Here is a 12,707-nt window from a genome sequence, read left to right on the forward strand (position 1 = left end):
AGGCAGTGCAAATTAGTTCTCTGTGAGGTTCTATTGACCATTAAGTGCAGAGAATGTCAGAGGAACAAGTGAAATACAATAGTTCAACTTTATAAGGATGAAACCTGAAGTGAAACAAATTCCATAAAATTTTTTTCATCTTTTTCAACATTCTTGAATTTCACACTTTGAACCGTCTCCCCACTAACAAAGCTTGTTTCCCATTGAAACCATTGTTGACATAAAATGATTTTTGGATTCCCGCAGGTTACAGGAGCACAGATACTGTGTTCAGGATTAATGCCCGAGTTGAAAACTGGTTGGCTAGGGAAAATCGCTATCAAAGTATTTCTCGAGCACTTACTGTGTGCAGAGCACTGTACCCAAATGCTTGGGAAAGCACCATATAGCAGAGTCAGTAGATGCTTCGACACTGCGTACCATCCTCTTTTGGAAACATTATCCAACCTTGGCTTCGCTGACAAAGTCCTCTCCTGGTTCTCCTCCTAGCTTTCAGCCCACTCCCTCTCAATCTCTTTTGTAAGCTGTTCTTCTACCTACCGCCCTCTGACAGTGAGGGTCCCTCCAGTCTCAATTCTGGATCCCCTTCTATTCTCCATCTGCAACCACTCCCTTGGAGAACTCATTTGCTCCCATTACTTGAACTACCATCTTCACGCAGATGATTCCCAAATTTGCCTCTCCAGCCCTGACCGCTCTCCTTCTATGCAGTTTCCTCCTGCCTTCGGGACATCTCTACCTGGATGTCCAACTGACACCTCATACTAAATATGTTCAAAATGGAACTCCTTATCTTCCCACCCAAACACTGTCCTCCCCTGACTTTCCCATCACTGTAGATGCACCACCACCCTCCCTGTGTCAAAAGCCCATAACCTTCACGTTATCCTTGACTCGACTCTCTCGTTCAACCCACATATTCGAGCTGTCACCAAATCCTGTCAGGTAAACAAAATCCACCCTTTCCTTTCCATTTAAACTGCTACTAAGCTGAACCAAGCATTTATCACATCCCACTTTGACTAGTACATCTGCATGTTTGCTGGACTCCCTGCCTTCTGCAGCTCCCGACTCCATCACACTGATGCCCAGAATGTTTTTCTAAAAAAAAAATCGGTCAACATCTCTCCACTATCAAGAATCTCCAGTGGTTGCCCATCCACCTCCGCTTGTATCTACTCCAGCGCTTAGAACAGTGCTCGGCACACAGTAAGCACTTAACAAATACCATAATTCTTCTTCTTATCACACAGAAACTCCTTACCGCCGGCTTTACAACCATCAATCTCTCACCTTCTCCTACCTTACTTCACTGATGCTCTACTATAACGCAGTCCACACACTTCACTCCTCTCACTCCTCTAGCACCAGCTTACTCACTGTGCCTTGATTTTATCAATCTCACCGCCACCCCCTTTCCCATATCCTCCCTCTGGCCTGGAACTCCCTAGCCCTCCATAAATGCCAGACCATCACTCCCCACCTTCAAAGCCTTATTAAGGTCATATCTCATCCAAGAAGCCTTCCCCCATTAAGCTCTTTACCCCAGTTTCATCTTCCTTCTGTGCTGTCTAGGCACTTTGACCACTTGCTATATTCAACACTCCTTCAACCCCACAGATCTACATTTCTGTAATTTATTTATTTATTTATATTAATGTCTGTCTCCCCCACCAGACTGTAAGCTCCTTGAAGCCAGGGAATGTCTACAGATACCTCTGTTGTATTGTGTCCTCCCAAATGCTTAGTAATAAAAACAATAATTATGGTATTTGTTAAGCGTTTACTATGTGCCAACCACTGTTCTCAGTGCTGAGCACTGTTCTAAGCCCTGAGCACTGTTCAAAGTGCTGAGCACTGTTCTAGTACAGTGATCTGAACACAGTAAGTCCTCAATAAATACCACTGATTGCTTGATTGTGTGCTTTGGCCATCCAACACACAGAAAAGACTCTGTCTTTTCAAAGGAATAAGTAAAAACAGATTTGTTTGTACATTCGAGAAGTTTCCACCAAACAGATTTACTCAGTTTTCTTTCCACTTATCCTATTGTATCGCCATTCAGAAAAAGATGAAGCAATTATAGTCTGAGGGTTGACTTGCGATTCTAAGATTCCCAATGCCTTTCGGTCCTGAGAGCATCATTATCCTCACTTCTTAAATGGAGAAACTTGAGCCTAGAGACAAGGGAATCGGCATCCACCACATTCAAAGGAGAACTTTGCCTTCCTCAAACCAAAGCTGTTTCTATCCTTTTTGTTCAAAATCGTGGCAAATATATGCATTATTCAAGAGGCACAAAGCAATGCTCAGTAATAACTTCTACTTCTTGTAATAATAATAATAATGATAATGGTATTTCTTAAGTGCTTAGTATGTGTCGATCACTGTTCTAAGTGCTGGGGGAGATACAAGTTAATCGGGTTGGACAAAGTTCATGTCCCACCTGGTGCTCACAGAATTAATCCCCATTTTAGAGGTGAGTAACTGAGGCATAGAGAATTGAAATCATTTGCCCAAGGTCACACAGTCGACTAGTGACAGAGCTGGGATGAGAACCTAGGTCCTTCTGACTCCCAGCCCCGTGCTCGAATGAGTGGGGCATTTTGGAAGGTCCTGAAGGAAGACTTCACCTGACAGTCAAGCTCTGAAGCTTCTCCTTGTAATAAAGTCTTCTGATGAACCACATTTTTTCCATGTGCAAAAAGTGTAGTCTCTGCCCATGTGGTTTCCATCCGGACCAAATGATTCATCTGGAAGCTCTTCATGCAAGAGCCTTTGGCCACAAAGACAATAAAAAGCAGGTTTGGGGGTTTTTATTATTGTGTTTGTTAAGCGCTTATACGTGCTAAGCACAAAGTGCTGGAGTGGATACAAGGTTGGGCACAGTTCATGTCCCCCCATGGGGCTCACGGTTTTAAACCCCATTCTATAGATGTGGAAATAGGCACGAAGAAGTGAAGGGACTTGACGAAAGTCTCACAGCAGACAAGTAGAGGAGCCGGAATGTCACTGTTGATTGTTGTATTGTACTGTCCCAAGCGCTTAGTACAGTGGTCTGCACACAGTAAGGGCTCACTAAATACGACTGAATGAATGAATAAGTGCATTTCTTGTACACCAGGAGCTATCGAATGGCAAATGCCATCCATTTCCATCAGATTGGGCTCATAAAAAACGTGGTTCACCAGAACGCTTTATTACAAAACGCTTCAGAGACTTGATCCTTCTCATCACTGCTTTAGGCATCAAAACTGCAAGAGTTGAGCAGGCAAATTATTTACCTAGTAAAAGTGTTTGAATTCCTAGGGCTGACAGATCTCATTCATAATTTCTCGTTACTTCTGGGATTAGAATTGGCATTGTGAATAATAACTAATCACGTACTTTCAATATACCTAGAGATCAGAATGTCCCTGGGCATCCAAAGTCAACCAAAATGTAGGTTTAATCTTCGGGTGCACCCCCCGAATTTACCTGTCCCATTTCCAACACTGTGAAATCAAGGGCTGGATTTCAGGAGCAGCTGAAATACTCTCCCTAGAATTACTGAATGAAAGCCAAGGACACCTAATTCCTGTATGACAATATTTTATTTCCAGTAACAAATTACATAGTACCATAAGGAAATGTCGGATTCAGTCTTGAATACTGTAATACAACCTAAAACTTGGCAAGTTGTTTAATTATCCAAAACATACTACAGGTTTTACGTGTGCATTGAAATTATTTGGCATACCTCGGCAAGATGTTTAGCATAAATATTTCTGTACCTTCTTTTATATATATATATATAAAACATATATATATATGCACCTAAATTAAATATATCATATAAAAATCTTAAATTGAAGTTAGAATTAATAGACATATTCATAACTGTTAAATCATTAAATTGTCTCTGTATCCAAAGCAAGGTTTTTTTTAATTTTTTTAATCAGTCAGTTGAATAGATGCGTATGAATTTACAAATTAATTGGCCTGCCTGGCTAAAGGGTTGCTACAGAAATGAAATCAACACTGTGAATCAACTGCATTTAAATGGGGACAATTGTAACTATTGTAAGTGGTGTAAATAATAACACCTTTTCAGGTTGATGAGAGAATAAGTGGTCTATTTAGTATTGTTTCCTTTAAATTAAGAAGAATATCACCAGAGTAGGAAAAGGTTGCAGATGTATTTTTTCTTTCCTATAATTAAATGAGCATGGGTATGGAAGCCTCAGTGTAAATAACTGGCAGGAATTGATTTAGGCAGCAATCTGTTCACACAGGGTTTTCTCTCTGACTCTCTCAGTGAAAGTCTGGTTTCTCCGGGAAGGTGCAGCCAGAGCGTTTAATGATGACACTGGCAGCGTAGTGGCCGGCCCGGATGCACTGGATCAGGGGACGGTCGTAAACCAACTGGGACAAAAAACCTGCAGCACAAAAAGGAAAGGAGAAAAGGTGAGCGCGGGGCAGCCAGCTCGGGAATCCTGCCCATTTTCTTACTCCACGCTGTCAACAAACCGTTCAAATCAGCTTAATTGATCCAATCCTCTCTTTCCTTACCTGCCTGTAAGGGTGCAGAGAAAGATGCACATTTAGCCTGAAAATATGGCTCTAATTCTAGCCATCCTCCCTCCCTCCTCTCCCACCCCTCCACTGATTATTCCTCAGGCTGGTACTATTAACTGCAGGCCAGTGTCCTTTGAACTAAATTCCATTGTAGTCTTGATGCTTCTTCAGTTGTGACAGTGTTGATTGTTGCCCGCCCGCCCCCCCCCCACCGTACCCCTCCTCCTTTCCCCCCCAACCCCTCCAGGGCCTAGAAGAGAATGGCTTGTTTTTCCGAATTGTGATAGAATTTCTAAGAATTTCAGGGCCATTGGAAATTCTTGGGAATTATGAAGAAGTGGAAAGAATAGCGGGATTATGAACAAGAGGTCAAGGACGGAGAAATCCGGGGCTCGCTCTGTTGAGGAGTTCTGCTACGATCTGAGATATGACTGGCCCCTGTAGATCTGCCAAGGACAGATGACAATGAGAAATGGTTTTCCAGAGTCCTCTGGGTCATCTTTATCATTGTGGACCACATAGGTGAAGGTTAATTGAGAAATGGTGTTAAAATGAACTAGGGATGTCTACGCAGGAGTTACAGCCTTTCCCCCCACCATCTACCACTACTGATCGCCAGGGATTTTCTCTGCCAGACTTGGAAAGCAGACTGTGGGTCTGGCAGAGTTGAGTGAGAGCTCTCGGTTGAATGATTCAAAGGAGCCGATTTATATTTAGATTGAATCGTTTCTTAGAAGAAATATTCCAGGGTATTTAAACCGTTCTCTCCCCTGTCAAACAGTTTACCACTGAATCTCCAGGTGGTAAGACTCAACGGTTATTCCAGAGTTAATATCAAATTGGGGGATTAAAAATATCCAATCTTGCATTACCTGAAGGATGTTTTCAAGTACGCCTCCATTCAATCATTCAATCGCATTTACTGAGCACTTACTGTGTGCAGAGCACTGTACTAACTGCTCGGAAGGGTACAGTACAACACTAAACAGACACGTTCCCTGCCCACAATGTGCTTACAGTCTAGAGGAGGGAAGATAGACATTAATATAAATAAATAAATCACAGATAGGTACGGAAGTGCTGTGGGCCTGGGAGGGGGGAAGAACAAAAGGAGCAAGACAGGGCAATGAAGAAGGGAGTGGAAGAGGAAAGGAGGGGGCTTCATCAGGGAAGGGCTCCTGGAGTAGGGTGACATGTCCTGAGCATTCATTCATTCAACAGTATTTATTGAGCGCTTACTATGTGCAGAGCACTGTACTAAGCGCTTGGAATGTACAAGTCGGCAACAGATAGAGACAGTCCCTGCCCTTTGACGGGCTTACAGTCTAATCGGGGGAGACAGGCAGACAAGAACAATGGCAATAGAGTCAAGGGGAAGAACATCTCATAAAAACAATGGCAACTAAATAGAATCAGGGTGATGTACATCTCATTAAACAAAATAAATAGGGTGATAAAGATATATACAGTTGAGCGGACGAGTACAGTGCTGAGGGGGTGGGACAGGAGAGGGAAAGGGGGGAGAAGAGGGTTTAGCTGCGGAGAGGTGAAGGGGGGGTAGAGGGAGCAGAGGGAGAAAGGGGGGAGCTCATCAAAACACAACCCCAAAAATCTAGCAATATGAAGGAGCACATAAACAGTTTTTAAGCATGTATTTTCTCCCCTCTGTTTCTGGACCAGACTCTGATTATAAGAAGAATGTGAGAAAAGCCACCTCCACCAGTCCTGCCTCCCTTGTCCTGCCATCCGGATTATCTTCTGCTAAATAGGCACTATTTTCCAACACCTTCTACTAGGGAAATGATTGAGGTGGAATTCAGAGAGTGTTATAAAGACTTTACTGCCATAGTTCTGAAATTTCCGATATTGACTATGGCTGCTAAAAGATCCTAGCTAAAAGTCCACTCTAGGTCATTTCATAAGAACTGAAAACAAGAAGAAGGACAGACAGTAATAATAATGTTGGTATTTGTTAATTGCTTACTATGTGCCGAGCACTGTTCTAAGTGCTGGGGTAGATACAGGGTAATTAGGGTGCCCCACTTGAGGCTCACAGTCTTCATCCCCATTTTACAGATGAGGTAACTGAGGCACTGAGGAAAAAAAAATAATAATGATGGTATTTTTATTTAGATATATATATCGAGAAGCAGCGTGGCTCAGTGGAAAGAGCCCGGGCTTGAGAGTCAGAGGTCATAGGTTCTAATCCCACCTCCGCCACTTGTCAGCTGTGTGACCTTGGGCAAGTCACTTAACTTCTCTGTTGACTCAGTTACCTCATCTGTAAAATGGGGATTAAGACTGTGAGCCCCACTTGGGACAACCTGATCACCTTGTATCCCCCCAGTGCTTAGAACAGTGCTTTGCACATAGTAAGCACTTAACAAATACCATTAAAAAAAAATCAACACCAGTCATCAGTGGGATTTACTGAGTGTTCAATGACTATGATAATCAGTGTAGCCTAGTGGGAAGAGCACATGCCTAGGAGTCAGAAGACTTTGGTTTTAATTCTGGCTCCGCCCCTTGCCTGCTGGGGGACTTGCACAAATCACTTAACTTCTCTGTGCTTCTGTTTTCTCATCTGTAGAAGGGGGATTCAATAGCTTTTTTCCCTTCTACTTAGAGTAGGAGCCCCATATGGGACAGGGACTGTGTCCAACCTGATTATCTTACATCTACCCTAGTGTTTAATGTAATGCTTTTATATATTATTTTTATAATATTTTTATTACTTCATCTATTTTGTTAATGTGATGTACATCCCCTTGATTCTATTTATTGCTATTGTTTTTGTCTGTCTGTCTGTCTCCCCCGATTAGACTGTAAACCTGTCAAGGGGCAGGGACTGTCTCTGTTGCCGATTTGTACATTCCAAGCACTTAGTACAGTGCTCTGCACATAGTAAGCACTCAATAAATACTATTGAATGAATGCTTGGCACGTAGAAAGAGCTTAACAGATTCCAAAATTATTATTCTTATTATTGTGAGTACTGTACCAACTACTTAGGAGAGAACAACAGAAAAACACTGCAAGCCAGGAGTTTCAGACATTCATTATGGGTTTTCCGTTCCATTCTACTTGGGAGTGACACTTTCCCTTGTCCTCTTTTTTGGCTAATATTATTGAATAATTTTTCTGGTTACCTTTTACATATTGTGCTGGCGGCACCTCCTTTGCAGTCTTTCTTTTTCCAACTTTGTCCTGACGTAAATGTGCTATTTCTTTGAGTTCTATTCCTGTTTCTAATTTGGCCCAATTTCTACTTTTTGAAGCTTTCCCATTTGCCTTTCAGATCCCTCAAGAGTTCTTAGCAAACTTGGCATCTGGTTCTCCTCCTTGACCCTCCTTTGCACTGGTGTAATTTGTTCCTGAGCCTGCAGAAGTGACTTTGTAAATGGCAGACGGTTTTTCCTTGGTGTCCTCGGCCAATGGCCTCCCTTCCCATTAAAATTTACTTTCTTCCCATATGTATCTGTCATACCATGTCTCTCCCAACCTTCAAACAGCCACCTCCTCCGAGAGGTATTCTCCAATCAATCTTCACCTCCTCTGATCGTATCATCCCATCAGTTGGCTTGTCTGCTGCCCAGATAATAGAATCCCATAAATAATTATGGTATTTGTTAAGCGCTTACTACGTGCTGAGCACTGTTCTAAGCGCTGGGGTAGATACAGGGGAATAAGATCGTCCCACGTGGAGCTTACATTTTTTAATCCCTATCTTTACAGATAAGGTAACTGAGGCACAGAGAAGTTAAGTGATTTGCCCAAGGTAACACAACAGACAAGTGGCGGAGCTGGGATTAGAACCCACGACCTCTGACTCCCAAGCCTGTGCTCTTTCCACTAAGCCATTATCTCTGTGTGGGCCATGAACTCCTTCAGCTGTTAAGTTTTCCTGGTGCAGCCTCGTATGAGACTTAGGGTGACTCCAAAATGACAGGCAGTTTCAATAATAATAATAATAATAATTGGGGCAGCATTTGTTAAACGCTGACTTTGAGCCAAGCACTGTACTGTAGATGCAAGATAATCAGGTCCCACATAGGGTTCACACTCTAGGTAAGAGGGAGATCAGGTTTTGAATGCCCATTTTACAGAGGAGGGAACTGAGGCACAGGGAAGTGAAGTGACTTGCCCAGGATCACAGAGTAGAGAAGTGGTGGGGTCAGGATTAGAGCCCAGGCCCAATGTTCTTTCCACTAGGCAACACTGCTTTCCTGTTTCAACAAAGCAGTTTACAATTGTTCGCATGTTTTCTCGGGTATGGGCCTCTAGGGCAGTTACCTGGCACAGAGCAACTCCTGATGGGCTCTCTGTAAGGACTCGTAGTCTGTTGAGTTGGAAGGGTTTTCCCCAAGGGTTGATAATAAAAAGTTGAAGATTACAAGGGTTTTATAATAAAAAGCCGCTTTTTACCACTCTCTCTTTTTTTATAAGGTTAACTGGAAATATTTAGAGAGTCTGAATTTATTCAAACCTAAATTCTGAAAAGAGTGGTTTGAAGCGTTATTTTGAAATTACGGATTTCACATTGTTTTGCTTAACCTGAAAATTCTAAAAAGCAATGAGAGTTGAGGGAGGATTCTAAACGGCTTGATTTCAAATTAAAGGATGAAAGAAAATAATAGTTCACCAGCTACCCATTGGTGTTTGCTAATTAGGTCCATTGAAAGCTCAATCATAAATTGACCATAATTACCTATCAGCAGAGGTACAGTGAAATTTGTTGCTCTTCAGGGACGATGCCTTAAGAGCAAAGCCTTTAAAAAACTACTAGCACTTTAATACGCTCCAGTCACTGTAGAGTCCCGAATTCAAGGAGAGCCCTCCCTCAGTCTGAGTTGAATAGCTGCCATCAGGGGGAAGGAAGATGGTCCAGCCTCTCATAGTACGATTTTCACAGCAACAATTACCTTTAAATCACTGGGTAAAATCTCAACCGGGCTTCAATAAAGAGTAGGTGTGTAACCCTCATTCTGCCAGTATCTCTGTGTCTCCTAGCACCTCCCACATCTTTCCTATTCCAATCATCACCAACCACCATCCTCCCTGATCCCAGAAGTCCACGACTTTCGGCATTCTTGATGCTTCGCCATCGTTCAACAATCACATACAGTCTACCGCCAAATCCTGCCAGTCTCTTCCTTTTTTTAATGGTATTTGTTAAGCGCTTACTATGTGACAGGCATCGTTCTAAGTGCTGGGATAGATACAAGATAACCAGGTGGGACAAGGGGTCCCTGTCCCACAGCGGGTTTACCATCTTAATCCCCATTTCTCAGATGAGGCCCAGAGAAGTGAAGTGACTTGAACAAGGTCACACGGCAGACGTGGAGGAGCTTGGATTAGAACCTCCTCCAGGAGGTCTTCCTAGACTAAGCCCCCCTTTTCCTCTGCTCCTCCTCCCCTCCCCATCACCCCAACTCCCTCCCTCTGCTCTACTCCTCTCCCCGCCCCACAGGACTTGTGCGTATATGTACATATTTATTTTATTAATGACGTGTATATATAAATAATTCTATTTATTTATAATAATAATTATTATGGTATTTGTTAAGCGCTTACTATGTGCCAAGCACTGTTCTAAGCGCTGGGGGAGATACAAGGTAATCAGGTTGTCCCACGTGGAGCTCACAGTCTTCATCTCCATTTTATGGGTGAGGTAACTGAGGCACAGAGAAGTTTAGTGACTTGCCCAAGGTCACACAGCAGACAAGAAGAATAGGTGCACGGGCATGTCACGCCAAGCTTTCAAAATATTTTTTTTCTAAGCTGATTTATTTCAATCTCTCAAAGACTCATCCTGTTCAGGCTCAGGGAAGCTGGATGCAATGATAAAATATATTTTTTTCCATCCCTAATTGCTAAGATTTTGTGAGAGTCCTTCTTCGAAAGCTTGCCCATGTTCAATACACAGGAATGATACAAAAAGCCTTATCAGTATACAGTCTGGCAAGTTAATTACATAGTACTGAGTGATAATGAAGAGATGATAATGGCAATTAATAAGTAATTACCATTGTTCTTAGAGGAGTTATTGTGTAATTAAAGTAAAGCTCAGGTAATATTTCACTACAACTCTGTCATTAACTGCATTTCCTTAATCAAAAAATTTGAACTGCAGTCCAACCTTTGCTCACAGCCTCTTTTCAGGTCGTCAATCTAACTTTTCATATCACCCAGAGTTTACCATCATTCTCGCATTCACCTACATTTTAGTGACATGCAGTCAGGGCACTAAGTAATGCGGTGCGTGCCAAACCAGAAATCCAGAAACACTAGGATAAAAACGGGTACTTTAAAAATTATAATGTGCACGCATTGCGATTACTTTTTTCGGGACAGCTAAACTCATGAGCCCATCACATATTCAAAGCCCTACTAGAATCGTTTCTTCTCCAAGAAGCCTTCCATGACTAACCTCTCACTTCCCCACCCTATTCGCCCTCCTGTCTGTGTCAACCAGGCTCTTAGGTCTGTACCCTTTAAAGCATTTTGACACTCATCATTCCCAGTACTTAGATCCATATCCCTGTACTCTGCCGACTCCTGTATCTGCAATTTATTTCCAATGTCTGTCTCCCCCACCGGATTGCATTGCTCCCCCACTGGATCATGTCTATCAACTCTACTGCATAATACTCTCCCAAACGCTTAGTACGATGCCCTGTACTTTATTTATTTTATTGAATTTTATTGGGGTATTTATTGAATGCTTACTGTGTGCAGAGCAGCACTGTATTAAGCTCTTGGGAGAGTACGAGTCATTCATTCAATCATTTATTGGGCGCTTACTATGTGAAGAGCACTGTACTAAGTGCTTGCAATGGATAATTCCGCAACAGAGACAATCCCTGCCCAATAATGGGCTCACAGTCTATACAACAGAGTCGGCAGACCTGCTTCCTGCCCGCTATGAGTTTACAATCTAGCACAATTTGGGTTCCTCATAGGATGTCAAAGCCACGCCTTCGAAATACAATTTAGAAAGTCAAGCTGCGTTAAAATAATTTACTGCGTGTGCAGAAATTCTGAAGGCAGGCCAGAAATCCAGGGTGCGGGGAAGGACCGATGCCTAGAGAAAGAGGGACGGGGCAAGAGGGAGGATTAGTAGGGAAGGAAAATAGGACACCAGCAGAAAGCCATCATTTTTGCCGATCTGACGATTAATGGCTATTGCTGCCGGTGTCCCATTTTCCTTTCTGTCGAGGGGTGCGACGGGGGAGCCGGGAAAGCCCCTCGTGTAGGCTAGTCTCTTTTTTAAGACTTTGCTAGGCTGTCGTCCTGCCCGATGCCTTTCAAAATCCCCTGCGTCCACCTCCTAAACCGTACTGACTGCTCTCCTCAAACGGCTATTTGTGTCCCGTAATAGACTTTTCAGACCTGTCACCCTCTCTATCGACGGCAACCTCCACTGTGCCCAGACTGTGCTTCCGCCACAGAAGTTGTGGCAGCCAACCAGAGGGTTCCCGATGCTGTTCCCGTCGCTGTCTGGAATAGCAAGCCCAGGTAGGGGATGGGATATAAAAGCCACCCCCTCCGCCGGGTCACATCTGCTCTTTCCAGACCCACCTCTGTTTATGGTTGTGGCAGTGGAGGAAATGTGGCTGTAAACCCAACTGCTTTATTATCGGCTTAGCCATGTGTAAATGACAGCTTGGGTTAGAATCTCAGCAAATGACCCTGGAACCAGATTACATTCTGGGCCCCACAAGCATCGGTGTCACAGGTGTCACGGCTATTCAGTCGGACAGTCGTTAACTCCGAAATACTGACCGCATTCAGGCCCCGGTGGGGATTTTGAATTGGGTGATGCTCTTGCGAGGACAGTTGAATTTTGTTATTAAAAATACAATTCATCGGGAGAAACGTGATTTCTCCCTTGAACTTTAATACAGCAGAAGGAACTAAACAAACCCACTTAAGACCCATCTCCCGCTCTGCCTCTTGAAAAATTAAATGAAACGTCTCTGCCCTCTCAGGCAACCTACAACCCGACACTAGCTGGGTAACTCAAATATTCATGACTTGAGACGCAACTTACCACAGAATTTGTCAACTGTCTTTTTGAAAACCTTGAAAGGGCATTTCTAAGGCAGAGAACACGCCCAGCCCGGCACCTTTTTATGGTTTTCTTGTCA

General features: G+C 43.1%; 1 protein-coding gene across 2 annotated transcripts in view; it reads right to left on the minus strand.

Moving 5' to 3' along the window:
* Positions 1-3,574: 3,574 nt before the first annotated feature.
* Positions 3,575-12,707, minus strand: part of ADK (adenosine kinase) — a 505,307-nt gene continuing 496,174 nt past the window's right edge. For both annotated transcript variants that reach the window (XM_029060396.1, XM_029060395.2), the window contains exon 11: positions 3,575-4,418. In XM_029060396.1, coding sequence (XP_028916229.1) covers positions 4,294-4,418 — 125 coding nt within the window. In that variant the 3' untranslated portion in view covers positions 3,575-4,293. The remainder of the gene's footprint in view (positions 4,419-12,707) is intronic.

Source organism: Ornithorhynchus anatinus, chromosome 3 (assembly GCF_004115215.2).
Source record: "Ornithorhynchus anatinus isolate Pmale09 chromosome 3, mOrnAna1.pri.v4, whole genome shotgun sequence".
NCBI classification, from domain to species: Eukaryota; Metazoa; Chordata; class Mammalia; order Monotremata; family Ornithorhynchidae; genus Ornithorhynchus; species Ornithorhynchus anatinus.